This window comes from Sapajus apella, unplaced genomic scaffold (assembly GCF_009761245.1).
Source record: "Sapajus apella isolate SASKATOON/1434 unplaced genomic scaffold, GSC_monkey_1.0 scaffold5, whole genome shotgun sequence".
Lineage (NCBI taxonomy): Eukaryota > Metazoa > Chordata > Mammalia > Primates > Cebidae > Sapajus > Sapajus apella.
Window position 1 is genome coordinate 16006286 of NW_022436945.1, and position 17810 is coordinate 16024095.

The 17810-nt window shown below is 36.2% G+C and overlaps 1 protein-coding gene across 5 annotated transcripts in view; it reads left to right on the top strand.

Annotated features, from left to right (window-relative positions):
- RBPJ (recombination signal binding protein for immunoglobulin kappa J region) overlaps positions 1-17810 on the top strand; it is a 263865-nt gene that overhangs the window by 204899 nt on the left and 41156 nt on the right. For all 5 annotated transcript variants that reach the window (XM_032273632.1, XM_032273621.1, XM_032273625.1 and 2 more), the window contains one exon: positions 7322-7360. In XM_032273632.1, coding sequence (XP_032129523.1) covers positions 7322-7360 — 39 coding nt within the window. The remainder of the gene's footprint in view (positions 1-7321; positions 7361-17810) is intronic.

Here is a 17810-nt window from a genome sequence, read left to right on the forward strand (position 1 = left end):
TTGAAGGTAAATAAACATACCCTGTTGTTTTTAAGTACCACAATGTGTGGTTCTAAAAGTAAGGATGTTCTCTTCCATAACCAGTGTATAGTTATCAAAATCTGGATTTTTCAATTGCTAAAATCCTATTATGTAATTTACAGATTTTATACAGATTTTGTCAGTTGTTTATGTAATGTCTTTTATAGCAAAAGTAAATTCTGGACTGTAAATCTCTTTCAGTTGCTATGTGTCCTTAGTCTCCTTTAATCTGGGCCAGTTTCTCAGTTTTTTGTTTCATTTTGTCAGCTGTTCCACAGTTTGGCTTTGTTCCTCAGTTTGGCTTTATTCCTCAATTTGGCTTTATTCCTTATGTTTAGATTCCGGTTCTGCATTTTTGGCAGTGATAGAGTATCAGAGAAGTGATGTTGTGTCCTTCTTCTTCTTCTTCTTCTTCTTCTTCTTTTTTTTTTTTTTTAAGACCGAGTCTTGCTCTGTTGCCCAGGCTGGAGTGCAGTGGCACAATCTCAGCTCACTGCAAACCCTGCCTCCTGGGTTCAACCAATTCTCCTGCCTCAGCCTCCTGAGTAGCTGGAATTACAGGCACCTGCCACCATGCCCAGCTAATTTTTGTATTTTTAGTAGAGACGGAGTTTCACCATGTTGGTCAGGCTGGTGTCGGAACTCCTGACCTCGTGATCCGCCTGCCTCAGCCTCCCAAAGTGCTAGGATTACAAGATGTTCATTATATAGATGAACATCTTTGAAGATACATCATTGTTCATTTGTCCCAGTGGCATTTTAGGCCCATAAGGAGATTTGTGTGTCTTATTCATTGATGTGTACCAGCTACCTATAATTGTCCCCCTACTCAAGGTGCTCAATACGTATTTGGTGAATGAACAAATTTGGACACTAGGAGCAATAGCAGTCTTACAATGAGCCTGTTAAGTATTTCTTTTTGTGTTTAAATTGCTAAGCAGCTTCCCAGTATCATTTAACTTTTCATACTATCTGTTATCACAGAATATAGTAATAATGTATATCACCCATTTGTTTCCTCCTTTTGGTTCATGTTTGCCTTGGGGGCATGGATCAGATGGCCAAATTTTTCTCCAATCAAATGCTGCTGCATGGTTCAGAAATCCCAGTACTTTTGAGCTGCATAAAATTTATATACTATTTACAGCACATTGGTGTAAAGGTTGGTTTATGAGTTTGGATTGTTGATGCTTTTTATAAACTCCTCTCCAGCACATACCTCACCATGTTTCTTGTTTTAATCCATTTTGATCCCACTATTTTATCTCATTTTCTGTGTTAAATAAAAGATTTGTGAAATAGAGAAAAAATAAATTACTTCTAGTTTCACAACCCAAGGAGCGGCAAGTAGGTGTCCCTACGAGTTTGTTTTTTAAGTCAGCTATGGTTTTCAGATCAAAGTTCTAGTAGTGTTACTAGACAGCATTCTAGATAGATTTTTGCTTTTTTTTTTTTTTGTACCAGTGTAATTACTGTATTTTTCTGTATTCAAAAACGTTTTTTCTTGTTTTTTTTTTTTTTTTTCTTGTGATTTTTGAGTTGGGTTTCTTATGTGAAGCATCTGTTAGCCAGAAAAGGTGTTAAGATAGTGTAGTTTTGATAACTTTTATCACATTTGTCCTCAATACACTTGTGGTCATATTCACCAATCTGTTAAGGACATAGGTAGAAGCAAATGTATCTGGTTTGGGAGAAAACAATACCTCCTCTGTTAGCAAAACAAAAATGTGTATATATTAATGTGTATGCAGGTTTTTTATTTACTTAAAAATTCTAATGGACTGGAGGATATGTGGGAACCTCAATACTATTTACAGGTCAGAAGCACTATGTTTAATAATAGATTACAGCTTAAAAAAGAACCTCATACTTCCAGGTGTATGAAATCAGATTTACCTACAGTAGCTAGCATTTTCCCTAGCTTTTCTTCCTTTGAATATAAAATCATTGTTTTCTTAGAAGAAGAAAGCTAGTGGAATTGAAGTAAAATGAATTTGCTAGTTATAAATTTTACTTATGACATACATATGGTGAAGAATGTAAATTTTCTTGAGCCATAAGTATTATAAGAGCATTACTGGGTGGTGATGGTAAGCAAATGTTTTCTTCATTCTCACTATCAGTCTGAGGGAAAAGTATACAGAACATAGAGCAAGAAGGAAAGAGCATGGCACAAATCAACTATATTCTGGCTCATTTTTGCTTTGTTTTTTTAGTTGTTAAAGCCCAGAATCATAACCTTTTCCCTTTAAATGTATGCCAGGATTGATTATTACATTTAATATAAACTAGATTTTATATAGCATGTAGAAAGTTTGAGAAACCTACTCATACAAATGAGATGTTGATAATCTATACTTAGCAAAAAGATAAATTGGGTAGTAGCAGTAATTCTTTGTTACAAACAGGAATTAATTCATTATTTCATGAAATAAAAAGGGCCCTTAGATGCATAGGAATTGATTTTTTCCCATTGTTAAATACGCCATATACCTATTATCAAAAATGTTTTACATAATAATTGTCTAAACATGGTTGGTCCAACTTATTTTTGGTTTGATTCTCAACACAGATCATGTCAGTAGACATCTTATCTTTAAAGATAAAAGCATGTACCTCCTTTCCCAGTGTCCCCATTGCAATATAGAGAGACAATATAATCAATCATTGATTTATAACTTATTATAATCAATCTGAGTAATTTATAGCTGACTGCTGTCGTTTTGCTGAGAAGTGATTATTTTGGTTGCATAAAATAAATATTACATTATGAATTTTGTTTAATCAAATTAGTAGTGGAAGTGGATTTTGTTAAGTGCAGGATGCATGTAGTACCTTAGTATAACTTGACAGTTTTTAATGTGTAGCCCTATGGAGATTTATTAAATAATTAGAATTTAGTTTGATTGTGAACTTCAGAATTATGCATTGTCTTTTTTTTGTTTTATTTTGTTTAGTTTGAGATAGGGTCTTAATCCTGTTGCCGAGGCTGGAGTGCTCAATCACAACTCACTGCAGCCTCCATTCCCAGGCTCAGGTGATTCCCTCACTTTAGCTTCCAAGTAGCTGGGACTACAGACTCCAGCTGCTACACCTGGCTATTTTTTGTATTTTTAGAAGAAATAGGGTTTTGCTCTGTTGTCCAGGCTGGTCTTGAACTCCAGGACTCAAGCTATTGACCTGACCCGGACTCCCAAAGTGTTGGGATTACAGGTCTGAGCTATCATGCCCAGCCAGAATTCTGCATTCTCAAGCTGCTTAATTCCTTTTGAGTTTTTTCAGAAAACTCATTTTCTTATTCTTTTCCTACTCCTATATATATAGTAGCCATTAGTTTTAATGAGATAAACAGCAATATGATTGCATATGCATTAAAAAGATTAAAAAGGATTACATGTCAGTAGTAGAAACATTTTATTATATACAGAAGAAGCAATTTGATCTTAGTAACATTTATGAGATTTCTAGACTTAGGATGGCACCTAGAAGGATGTATCGTTTTGTATAAAATGATGTGAGGGAATCACCTGAGCCTGGGAATGGAGGCTGCAATGAGTTGTAATCGAGCCACTGCACTCCAGCCTGGGCAACAGGATTGAGACGCTATCTCAAATAAAACAAAAAACAAATATATTGAACCCTTTTGCACATACTTTCTGTGGGGCAGGAGTGTTGTTGCACAGACATGTTTTGTAATTGTCGACTTGATCTAATGGGTATTTCAAACAAAGGACTTAGATATTTTAATTAATATTTACTTGTTAATCTAATATTGACAGAATTTCAGAGCATCAAGGAACAAAATTTACAGTTGAATTTTGAGTGCGATGAATCTCTTACTAGTCATGTAATAAATCTGTGTTAGGTCCTGTGTTACATACATCCCAAAGGGTACTTGCTGGTTACAGATTTAGTATTTGTAGCTGGTACGATGGGTAGCAGCATCATTCAAATGCTTTATCTCATTTGTTAACTGTGTGTCTCTAAAATTTTTTTTTATCATTTTAAGCTCTTAGGTAGAATTTGGTCATATCTCACTTTGCCTCTGTTTAAGTATAATACTGCATATTCAGATATATCTAAGTATCTATATCTAAAGAAGTATTTTAAAGAGTAGCTTGCATTTTTGGCTTTTGTAAACTATTCTATATATAACCTATTAATGCAGTTTTATTGTAATCATATGTTACAGTGGTACATTTAATCAGTGTAAAAATTATTTTTTGTAGAAAAGATTTAGGAGCAGAATTTTTGCATTTAATTCCATAGCTAGTCAGTGTTTTGAAATCTGTGTTCTTCAGCCACCTTGCTGGTGTTGCCAGTAAAACATTGTATTTTGTTTCTTTCTTTTTGGTTTTGAGACAGGGTCTTGCTCTGTCACCCAGGCTAGAGTGTAGTAATGTGATCTTGGCTCACTGCAGCCTCAACTTCCTGGACTCAAGTGATCCTCCCACCTTAGCCTCCTGAGTACCTGGGATTAGGGGCTCACGCCACCATGCCGGACTAATTTTTGTACTTTTTGTAGAGACAGGGTTTCGCCATGTCTCAAATTCCTGAACTCAAACAATCCACCCACCTTGGCCTCCCAAAGTGCCGGATTACAGGTGTGATCCACCATGCCTTGCCTTGTTTCCTGATTTTAGAAATTGAATATTATGTATAACAAAATTAAATAGAACTAATCATAAGTAATTCTTCTTTCAAAAACTTGGGTTATTTGCCCATTTTTTTGTGCTATTTCTTCCCCCCCTCCCACCGATGGAGTTTTACCCTTGTTGCCCAGGCTGGAGTACAATGGTGCGATCTCGGCTCACAGCAACCTCCGGCTCCCAGGTTCAAGTGATTCTTGCGATTGTCTGCCTCAGCCTCCCGAATAGCTAGAATTACAGGCATGTACCACCATTCCTGGCTAATTTTGTATTTTTGGCAGAGACGGGGTTTCTCCATGTTGATCAGGCTGGTATTGAACTTCTGACCTCAAGTGATCCACCGCCTCGGCCTCCCAAAGTGCTGGGATTACAGGCATGAGCCACCACACCCAGCCTTCTGTGCTATTTCAATTAAAGCCGTTTTTCAGTATTGCAGGTTTAATGAAAATACTAAAATATTCCAGTCACAAATACTTATTGCTTATGAATGATCAATTCATAAACTGTGTCTTAGGACATTTAACTACTCAACAAAATGAACTAAGTGGGTTCCTGTGACTTTTATCATCAAAGTTAATAATCTTGTGAAACATTACAAATACAGTAGAGAAATCTTTAAGTAAATAAGACTTCATGCCCTATAACTGTGTTTATAAAAAGTATATGTGTTTATGAAAAAGTCACGTAACTGGTTATAACTGCAATCTTGCTTCAAAATGAAAAACAACTTCTGTTGGCCTTGTTCAAGTGCTGTGCCTTCACTGTCTCTTTTAGAAGTGTATACTTCCTATTTCAGAGGAAATAACGTAGAAACCACAGTTTCTTCTTTATATACTTATTTATCTCTATTAAAATCATATTTAGTTCCTTTAGTTATTTTGGCTTAACTACTTGTAACTAAAAAATGATAGTAATTACTAGCTATTATTGAGTACTTACTGTGTTTCAAGCACTACTCTATTTTCTTCCCTGTCTCCCTCCTTCCCTCCCTCCCTCTCTCTCTCTCTCTCTCTCTCTTTCTTTCTTTCTTTCTTTCTTTTTCTTTCCTTTTCTTTTCTTTCTTTCTTGATGGAGTCTCACTCTGTCGCTCAGGCTGGAGTACAGTGGCACGATCTTGGCTCACTGCAACCTCCGCCTCCTGGGTTCAAGCAATTCTCCTGCCTCAGCCTCCCGAGTAGCTGGGATTACAGGCCCGTGCCACCACATCTGTCTAATTTTTGTATTTTTAATAGGACGGGGTTTCACCATGTTAGCCAGGCTGGTCTTGAAATCCTGAAATGAGGTGATCCACCCTCCTCAGCCTCCCGAAGTGCTGGGATTACAGGCATGAGCCACCGTGCCTGGTCTTATGTGCTTTCTGTATATTGACTAATATATTTAATTCCCTCAACAACTCTTTGAGGTAAGCACGGTCACTGTGCCCTTTTTACAGATGAGGAAACTGAGATCTAGGGAGTCAAGTAACTTCAGGGTTACACAGCAAATAAATACCAAATCATGGATTTGAACCCAGCCAATCTTACTCTGGAGACTTTCTCTTACCTGCTGTGTTGTACTCCAGTTCCAACCTGAGTGTGCTTTCTTGCCTTTGCTCCCGCTTTTCTCTTTGTCCACTCCCAACCAGCTGAAATGCTTCTATGCTAGGCCATTTTAAAGGCTGTAGACTGTAGGCAAATTAAATAGTTAAAATCTAGGAAGTCTCATCTCTGCCTAATGCTTACTTTGTGACATTGGGCTTGTTGCTTTTTACGTCTTTAAAATGAGGCCTGTTTATACCCAATAGAATTTTCTTCTTGCTTTTAGACAGAGTCTTGCTGTGTCATCCAGGATGGAGTACAGTGGTGCAGTCATGGCTCATTGTAGCCTTGAACTTTTGGGTTCAGTCTATTTTGCTACCTCAGCCTCCCAAGTAGCTGCAACTACAGGCATACACCACCACACCTGTCTCATAGAATTTTTTTTTTTTTTTTTTTTTTTTGAGACAGGGTCTCACTTTTGCCCAGACTGGAGTACAGTGGCCTGATCTTGGCTCACCGCAACCTGTACCTCTCAGCCTCAAGGGATTCTCCTGTCTCAGCCTACTGAGTAGCTGGGATTACAGGTGCACGCCACTACCGCCCAGCTAATTTTTGTATTTCTAGTAGAGACGGGGCTTCAACATGTTGGCCAGGCTGGTCTCGAACTCCTAACCTTAAATAATCTACCTGCCTCAGCCTCCCAAAGTGTTGGAATTATAGGCGTCAGCCGCTGCACCGAACCAATAGAATTATTTTATGATTACATAGGTTGTATAACAGATGTATAGCATTGGTGCCTGACACATGATAAACTTTGTGAGGGTCTTTGGTTAGTTGTTTTATTGGTAAGTCATCCATAAAAGATACCTACCCTCCACATGTAATCAGTGTGCTACTTGTTCAGAGTGGGTCCATAAGGCTTACTTAGGGTATGTTGTTTGTGTTTAAGAACCATTTTTAAATGTGTATTTTGTAATTTTGGGGTACAAATGCTTACCGGAGGATTTCTGTCTACATTGTGTTTCAGTGACATTGAAGTGTAAGTCATAATGGAGATTTTATGATGCCTGAAAAGGTTACTGTAGAGTGTATCATATGGCTTACTTAATTTATTTTCTTTATTTTTTTTCCCAGGAAATTTGGTGAGCGGCCTCCACCTAAACGACTTACTAGGTGAGCATTATATTTGTCAGCTTTTTGCACACACATTTTATGAAAGTATGGATCCTGTTGTTTTAGAAATTGTATTATGTACTCTTGAAGTCATTCAAATATTACTATCTAGAGTATAAACTTATTCTTATCTTCCCTTTCTTTCCTCTCTCCTCCCCTCCCCCACCAAAAACAGGAATAAAAGGACATAATTGAAAAGGGAAAATGAAACCTGAGAATTAGTCTTGAGTTTCCTGTAGTGAATACAACATGGATGACAGGGTAGAGATAGCTTTCTATATCTCGCTATGGTTAGCCCATCACAATTTGTTGATTGCAGGCGAAATTTGAAAGTAAATGCTTTTAGGAAAGAATTTTAAGGAAAAAAAAATTTTTACCCATTTTAAGAAAACACAAGTTTTATCAATTCTTGAATATAAAAAGTTGTACAGTATACATTTTAATTATGAATGTTAAAAGTATTAGTCTTAAATTATTTAAAAAATTTCCAGCAGCGGGAGTTGTAAAATAAAGAGAGCTAGTTCTATAGCCATGTCCTATAGTCAGTACAAACCTCGCCTCTTTAGCAGTTTTTTTTTGGTGTCTTTGAAGCATATGTATATATGTATATGCCTGTCCTTTTTCTTCATAAACTCAACTGAGATCACACTCTATCATTGTTCTACACCTTTTAACGCCACTTAACTGTGCATCTTCTATCTTGATATTTCCCTTTGGTGGCTCCATGGTTTTTCATACAATTTTTAATTTAATATTTCACATTGATGACCATTTAGGTTATTTCCAAATTATAGCTGTTATTTTAAAAAGCTGTTACACTTAAAGAATGATGGCGACCTGCAGAAGGATACAAAGGACAGTTTGAAGGGGAAATCTGGGACACTCTGATCAAGATAAATAATGATAGTAATGGATTAATGACCATGTAATAAAACAACAGCTTAGAAGTCTATACTGAGATAATTAATTCAGGATAAATATTATTTATTTGTATAAATAAAAATTATTTGTAATCAATTAATGGGATAAAGAGGATAGCTTTTCCTGACAGAAGCATGTTGCCTAATAAGTGTAGAAGGAATGTAAGGTTTTGACAACCTCAATAGACAAAAATCATCAGTGGGTGCTTCCATGACTGGGTTAATGTTTGATGATAAACACAATATTTACAGAGTCTCAAAGTATACCCTCACAAAATATGTATTTGATGATAATAGGGAAAAGTAATAACATGACAGTGGAGAAACCTGTCAGACATCATCTTAATTATGTAAATTATTATCACCAGTAACGGACAAATAGATATCATGTGCATCCCAAGAAAGACACATGATCACTTTTGTGGTATTCTTGCCAAAAATACATAAGCTAAATCTAACAATAAGGAAATGTCAGACAGAAATAAATTGAGGGCCATTCTAGAAAATAAATTGTCATGTGTGCTTCCTAAATTTTAAGGTTATAAAATATAAAAGATTGAGAAACTCCTCTAGATTAAAGGAGACCAGAGACACAGAGCCATAGTTATCCTGAGCCAGGAAAAAATTTTTTTCTTTTGCTGTAAAGCTGGAGTTGCCAAATGTTTTCTGTAATGGATCAGATAATAAGCATGTTAAGTTTAGAGGGCCTCACTAAGTGTGTTAGGACTTCTAGACTCTGTCCTTCTATCCCCAAATCAGCCGTAGACAGTTTCTAAAAGAATCGCATATCTGTGTTCCAGCACAACTTTATTTACAAAAACTGGTGGCCCTCCTGATTTGGCCTGAGGACAGTGGTAGTCTCTCAGAATACCTACTCCACCCACCAGGGGTCCCCATAAAGGATTTCTGTGGGACAGCTGGCAAAATTTGAATAAAATCTGTAGATTAGGTATTAGTATTGAATCAGTGATAATTGTATGAAAGAACGTACTTGTTGTTAGGAAATAAATGCTGAAATATTTTGGGTAAAGTAGTACTATATCCGCAGTGTGCTCTTAAATGATTTGAACATAATATGCAAATGAGGTGTAAAATGTTAGCCTTATGGAGGTCTGAGTGAAAGGAGATTAGGAATTCTTTGTACTACTTGTACTGCTTTTACAGCATTTCTGTAATCTCAGTATTATTTTGAAATTTAAAATATTTTTTTGAAAAAGCATTACATAAATATTCTAGGTTAAGTGAACTAGGAAAATATAGCTTGTCTCACAGGGCATGTAAATATATTTTTAATTACTTGTTTTTATATATATATTATATTTATAATCTGTTGAGTAAATTCTGGTAAGTGGAATTGCTATATTCATATGTGTAAACATTTTGAAATTTAAAATTTAACATTTTTATTTCATTACCAGCAAGAGTTAGAGTGACTGCTAATGATATATTTTGATGAGTAAGTTAGTTAATGTAAAATAACATTCTCTAAATATAACAATCAATACAGTAATAAACTTCATGAGGAAATTTGCCTTTCTTTCCCCCTAAATATATGCAGTAACTCCCATTTCCTTTATCATTATTTTCCATTATTTGCCTTTTAAACAGTTTCCCCTCTTTGGAAAACTTTAGTAGCTTTTAAGACTTTTGCTTCTTGCCAAGATGGAGTAACATGGGGTAGAATTACTCTCTGGCTTGGAGCAAAAACCTGGACAAAATACGTAAAACAATAATTTTCCAGATACTGAACATCAGACATGGAAGGATAAGTGATTCCTGAGAAACTGGGAGTCCACAGAGGGCAAGACAGTTAGTAGGGCTGCAAAGTAGAGAGAAATGAACTGTACAAAGAGTTCCAGAGATCTGCAGAGGTTTCCTTTGAGTCTTCAGCTGAATATTGGTCAGCATGCTTGTGTAAAGAAACTACTCCATGGTGGGGACTGGGGAAAACCATCCAAAAAAAATTAGGGGGAACAATTTCTAAAATTCATTAGGGCTATGAATTGTGCCTGTTAACAGTAGCCAGAGTGGAAAATGTCATAATTTATAGGGCATTCACTAGAGTGCTTAGAAGGGTTTTGTTTTAGTAGTAATATAAAATTGGGTACAGACTAAAGATGCTCTGTTTTCACCTGGCAAACTTAAAGAAGGATTGAAAGGATGAAACTTAACTGTGTACCAGAACAAAGCTCAAGACCATAGGAATAGAAAAATATCCAGCACTTAGAAGGGCAAAATCAAAATATGTCGGTCTTACAAAGGAGCAAGAAAATACCCATAACAAGAAAAAAATCAGGGAGTCAAAACCAACCCACAAATGACATGGTCGTGATAGAATTACTAGATAAGAACATTAAAACAGTAATTTTTTTTGTTTTTTATAAAGACAGGGTCTCACTATGTTGCCCAGGCTCGCCTTGAACTCTTGGCTTCAGACAGGCCTTCTGCCTTGGCATCCCAAAGCGCTGGGATTATGGGTGTGATCCATGGTGCCCAGCCTAAAACAGTTATTATATTTGTGTTCTATATGCCCAAGATGGCAAGATCAAGAGCTGGGAAAATTTTCCTTTAAAGCCTCAGATGGTATATATTTTAGGCTTTGTTGCCCATACAATCTCTTTCATACTACCCACCTCTGTTGTAGTACAAAAGCAGCAGTAGACAATGTGTAAACAATTAAGAGTGTCGTACAGTGAAGTATAGCTTTATTTGTAAAATAGGTGGTAGATAGGATTTGGCCTACAGGCTATTAGTAGATACCTGAGCTAGAGGAAAGTTTAATAGAGACATAGAAGATGATACACACACACGCATGCACGCACACTCTCTCTCTTTCTCTCTCTCTCAAATTAAATCTCTGAAGATGAAAACTACAATATTTAAGGTGGAAAAAGATAAGATTAATTTCAGAATGAACAAAGAGTAGGTTAGTAAACATAAAGATGTGGCAATAGATGAAGCACGAAAAGAAAAAGTAAAAAAAAGTGGTGAGCATTATAATGAGCCATGGTTTATTGTCAAGTGGCCTAATATATATGTGGTTAGTCATTGAAGGGAGAGTATGATTAAAACAATATATGAAAAAATAATGGCAAAAATGTTCTAACTTGGAAATTAGTGAAAATTGTAAAACCACAGATCTAAGCTGGGTGCTGTGGTCCATGCCTGTAATCCCAGCACCTTGGGAGGAGTTCAAGATCAGCATGGGCAACATGGTAAAACCCTGTCTCTATCAAAAAGTTTTTTTTAAAAAGTTAGCTAGGTGTTGTGGCACATGCCTGTAGTCTCAGCTACTTGGGAGACTGAGGTGAGTGGATCACTTGAACCCAGGAGGCAGAGGTTGCAGTGAGCCGAAATCACACCACTGCACTCCATCTGGGTGACAGAGTAAAAAAAAAAAAAAATCAGTTAATCCTGAGTACAAAAACTACCCAGAAGCACTCTAATCAAATTGATTAAAGTCAGTGATAAAGAAAAAAAAAAACAAACAACAGAAAACAAAAGACAAATTAGGCACAGAGGAACAAAGAGAGGAAGACAGCCGGTTTTTCATCTGAAACCTTGTTATGGATAAGACAGAGCAAGTGCTTTGAAGTGCTCAAGGGAGACCTATACTTGTCAGCCTAGAATTCTACACCCAGTAGATACAGACCTTTTTAGGCATGTTAAAAATTGAAAGAATTTACTGCAAATAGGCCTTAGCTACAGTGTTAAAAGAAATTCTCCAAGCTGAAGGACAATCATACTAGATAGAAATCCGATTCTGTGCAAATTACTAGTATCAAGAACAAGAAAGATGACATCACTACAGAGTCACAGATATTTTTGAAGGATAATAAGCAAATATTATAATTAACTTTTTACCAGTAATACTCAACTTTTGAAGAAATGCACAAATTTCTTGAAATTAACAAACTACCAAAGCTTACTCAAGAAACAGGTAACCTGAATGGTCCTATATCTTAGGAAATTGAACTTATAAACCTTCTGACAAAGAAAACTGTAGGCCCAGATGGCTTCACTGTTTAATTCTATATATTTAAGAAAAAAAAAATCTTAATTCTATACATACTCTTTTAGAAAATTGGAGAGCAGGACATACTTCTCAGTTCATTCTGTGAGCATAGCATTACCCTGTTTTGAAAAGCAGGCAAGAAAATGAAATTACAGACCAATTCCCTTGTGAACGTAGATATAAAAAGTCTTAACAAATTTTCAGATGGAATCCAACAGTATATTGATGGGATGATACGTCATGACCTAGTGAGCTTTATCTCAGGAAAACAGTTCATGTAACTCAGTGTATTAATAGAACAAAAAATGAAAATCATGGTTATCTTAGGGGATTTAGAAAAAGCTTTTGACACCCATTCTTAATAGAAATTCTCGGCAAACTTGGAGTAAAAGAGAATTTCCTCATTGTAGGGTGCCTGTGAAAAAACAGCATTTTACAGCGTGCTGATGGTGAAACACTGAATGCTTTTCCTCTACTAAACACTGAATGTTTCCTCAGGAACAACACAGGATGTCTGCTTTCACTTCTTCCATTTAGCATTGTATTTGAGGTTCTAATTGGTACAATAAGGCCAGAAAAAGAAATGAAAGACACCTAGATGGGAAAGAAATGAAAGACACCTAGATGGCAAAGAAAGATGTGAAACCGTCTTTATTTGCAGATATCATGATCATCTATATAGAAAATACTGCAGTATCTTGCTACTAGAACTAATGAGTGAGTTTAGCAAGGTCGTAGAATACATGATTAACCTACACAACTAAATTGTATTTCTGTATACCAATGAGCAATGGGAAATTGAAATTTGAAAGCAATACAGTTTATACAGTAGTATAAAAATATATGTAATTCCTCAAAAATATGACAGAATGTGCAAAAACTCTACACTGAAGACAACCAAACACTACTGGGAGAACTCAAAGTTCTAATTAAATGTTCTTTAGGTAGAAGACTTAATATTGTTGACGTGGGCTGGGTGCGATGGCTCACACCTGTAATCCCAACACATTGAAAGGCTGAGGTGTGAGGATCACTTAAGGCCAGGAGTTTGAAACCAGCTTGGGCAACAAAGTGAGACTTTGTCTCTACAAATAATAAAAAAATTAGCTGGGCATGGTGGCGCGGGCCTGTGGTTCAAGCTTCATTGGGAGGCTGAGGCAGGAGGACTGCCTGAGCCCAGGAAGTTCAGGCTGCAGTGATCCATGTTTGCACCACTGCATTCCAGCCTAGATGGTAGAGCGAGACCCTGTCTCAAACAAATATATTTAGTTAAAATGTCAGTTCTTCTCAAATTGATTCTGTGGATTCAACACAATCGCAGTCAAAATCTCAGCAGGCTTTTTTTGTAATAGTTGATAAGCTGTTTCTAAAATTTAATAGAAATGCAAACAATCTTGAAAAAGAGCAAAAAGCACTTATATTGCCTGGTTTCAAGACTTATTATAAAGCTATGGTAATTTAAAGTATTGTATTGGCATAAAGATAGCTAAGTCTTGTGTTAGTGGCCAGAAATAGTTATTCAGATATGGTCAGTTGCTTTCCAGTCAAGGTGCAAAGGCAATCTAGCTAGATTTTTAAAATGATAGTCTTTCTGATAGTTGATTGTGGAACAATTGGATATCCATTTCTCCTTTAACCCCCTCCCACACACACGAAGTAACTACAGTCTATACATAGTACCATATTAAAAAAATAGCTCAATATAGACCTAAATATAAAACTTTATACAGCTTTTAGAAGAAAACATAGGAGAAAATATTGTTTATTAGGCAAACATTTCTTAGATACTAAAAACACAATCTCTGGAAGAAATTAATTAATTTTACTTCATCAAAATAAAGAACAAAGATTAAAAGACTCTGAAAAGTAAATAATAAGGAAATAATCAGTTTTTAAAGGGCGGAAATGATCTGAACAGATACTAATCCAAAGAATGTGTGAATATGACAAATACTCATTAAGGAGGGGCAAATTAAGACTACAGTGAGTGTGTTAGTCCCATTGGTTTGCTGTAACAGTGTACCATTAACTGGGTAGCTTATAAACCACAAATTTATTTCTTATATTTCTGGAGGCTGTGGGAAGTCTAAGATCAAGACACCAATGTGTTTCATGTCTGTTGGGAGATGCTTGCTGGTTGATAGATGGCCGTCTTTTTTATGTGTGCTCACATGGCAGGAGGGACAAGGGCACTGATCCTATTCTCGGAGGCTCCATCCTCATGACCTCATTACCTCCCAGATGCCCCACCTCTTGCTACCATGGCATTCCTGATTAGGTTTCAGCATAAGAATTTTGGAGGGACACATAGAGTTTCTAGCAGTTAGATACTATTAATATTAGATAGCTGTTAAAATGTCTGAAATTTAAAGGCCTCATGATGTGGAACAGCTAGTACTTTCATACATTGGCAGTGAGTATATAAAGTGGTACAATAATTTTGGAAAATAATTTAACACTTTCTTAAAATGTTAAAACATCTACCATATGGCCCAGTCATTCCATTCCTACATATTTAACCAAGGAAAATGAAAACATCTGAATACAAAGGCCTGAACACAAATGTTCATATTAGCTTTATTATAATAGTCATACAAACATAACCCCAATATCCAGCAACAGGTGAGTGGATCAACAAATTGTAGTGTGTTCTACAACGAATTTCTATTAAGCAGTAAAAAAGGAATGAACTTGATACATGCAACAACATAGATGGATCTTAAAATAATTATACTCAATTTTCTAAATGTATTTTTCTAAATGTATCAAGATAATATATACTGCATGAGTCTACTTATCTAAAATTACAGAAAATGCAAACTGATCTGTAGTGACAAAAAGTAGATCCATGGTTTCCTGGGGCAAAGGGAAGCAGGAGGAAAGATTACAAGGAGGCAGAAAGGAAACTCAGAATTGTGAATATCTTTATTTTGATTTTGGTTATGGTGTATATACATATGCCAAAACTTGTCACATTGCACACTTTAAAATAAGTGTATATTATTGGTTTTCGACTAAATCCCAGTAAAGCTGTTAAAAACTTAGAAGATTTTACACTTTAAAAATATTCTGAAAAGGATTAGTGTATCTTCTTGGGAAAATTCAGGTACTTTTTTTGTTTGTTTGTTTTTCTGTTTTTTTTTTTTGCTCTGTCGCCCAGGCTAGAGTACAGGTGCCTACCACCATGCCCGACTAATTTTTAATTTTTAGTAGAGATGTGTTTTCACCATGTTGGTCAGGCTGGTTTCAAACTCCCGACCTCAAGTGATTCGCCTGCTTTGGCTTCCCAAAGTGCTGGGATTACTGGTGTGAGCCACCATGCCTTGCTTCAGGTAAGTTTTATTTCTTTTTAAATCTCTGAAAGAGAGCAAACTACAGATTTATATTGTTTATTATTGAAGCTAAAATAAGGCAAATTTAGCAAAAAGTTTGTATAACAGCAAATGGAAATGTGAAATCGATGACCAAATCTGTGATAGAGGTTTATTTTATTAAGCACAAACTTGGAAATCAGATGTTTCCCTTTTGATAGGTAATATGTTACAATTTTAGGTACCATCTGGCTTTTTTTTTTATTTGAGAGAGAGGGAGACAAAATCTGGCTTTATGGCCCAGGCTTGAGTGCAGTGGCATAATCTTGGCTCACTGCACCCTCTGCTTCATGCGTTCAAGCCAGCCTCCCACCTCAGCCTCCTGAGTAGCCAGGACTACAGGTGTACACAACCATGCCCGCCTAATTTTTATATTCTTTGTAGAGACAAGGTTTCCCTATGTTGCCCAGTCTAGTGTTGAACTCCTAAGCTCCAGTGATCCCTCTGCCTCGGCCTCCCAAAATCTGGGATTACAGACGAGAGCCACCGCACCGGGCTTTGAGAATGCTTTTAAAAATAGTTTTCTCTCCATTTTTCCTTTAAAGAATATTCAAGTTAAGAACATTTTAGTATCTTTTATTTTGTTTGATAAAAAATATTTTAGCATTTTCTCTCTCCATTGAAGTGTAGAGAGTTTAAAATTGGGCAGATTTTATTCCTTAAAAAAAAAAAAATCTTTGAAACCTATTATACACTATTCTTACTCCCATTTTCCCAATTAAGCAATATTGAAAAAGCATCCTGTTCCAAGGTCATCTTTTAGATAGTGTTCTAAACATAGTTCTGCTGACACAGAGTTTAAACTTTTGATTAAGGCTAGTTAATAATATACTATTCAGTGTTACTATGGATTCACTTTTTTAAAAAAAGTTACATTCTTTTAGGATATATATGATAGGAATTGAGTGTTGACTTTTAAGGACATCCCTATCTCTTGAAGTACTCTCTTTCATGTGGCCCACAGGCATAACTTGACTGTCAGATTAAAAACAACAACAACAAAAAACCCAAACAGAATAATCAGAAGTTATACTAATGCATAGAATAATTATTCTTATATTGTTGAAGCTTTTAGGGCCTCAAATCATTTTGTCATTTAGAGCCTGAGAATCTTAGTTGCAGTGTAGTTAAGCATTGGTCTTCAGGATTGCTTAGTGTGTCGTGTTTAGGTGCCTATTCCTTAGATATGAGTAGGCCTGAGCTCTGAAGTGCTTTTTTTTAAAAAAAAAAAAAATATGTTACTCAGCTTAATACTCTGTTGTACTATGTGACTCTGTTCTGTTGTTAATAACCAAAAGGTTAGACTGGAATCCTGAAGGCTTCTAAAGAAGGTAATCTTAACCTTCTTCTCTCCTACAACACTCCAGACTAATAGCCATTAACTCATGCTTTTGCTTGAATTTGTTTAATGTCATGAGGTTTTCTTCATAAACATTTGCCATTTCTTCAAGGTTTGTTGTAATTGTTCTAACTATTTTGTAGTGTTCTCTCATTCAGAATACCTTTTCTCTGTCACTTGGCCTAATACTTTTTGCAAAGCCCATCTTCTGTTGGTCTCCCTGCTGTACCTCTCTGTTCTCACATATACCTACATTGTGGCCATGGTCTTATATGGAAAAAATCAGTTTCTGAAATTCTGTTGGGCTTGCTTTGGAGGTTGCCTCAGAGTAAGTAATAATACCTTAAGGTAAAGGTTAAGAACTAAGCTTCAGGCCAGGCATGGTGGTTCAGACCTATAATCCCAGCATTTTGGGAGGCCAAGGCAGAAGGATTGCTTGAACCCAGGAGTTTGAGACTAGCCTGGGCAGCAGAGGGAGAATTACAAAATATTAAAGAATTAGCTGGATGTGGTGATGCACACCTGTAGTCCCAGCTACTTGGAAAGCTAAGGTAGGGTGATCCCTCTAGCCTGGGAAATTGAGGCTGCAGTGAGCCATGATTATGCTACTGTACTCCAGTTTAGGTGACAAAGTGAGAACCTGCTTCAAGAAGACAAGAAAAAAAAATTAGCTTTATATCTATTGTCCAAATTGACATGGGTACTATGGTTTGGATATTTGGATCCTCTAAATAGCATGTTGAAATTTAGTCCCGAATGTTTAAGGTGGGGTCTAATGGGAGGTGTGAGTCTGGCGCCTTCCCTT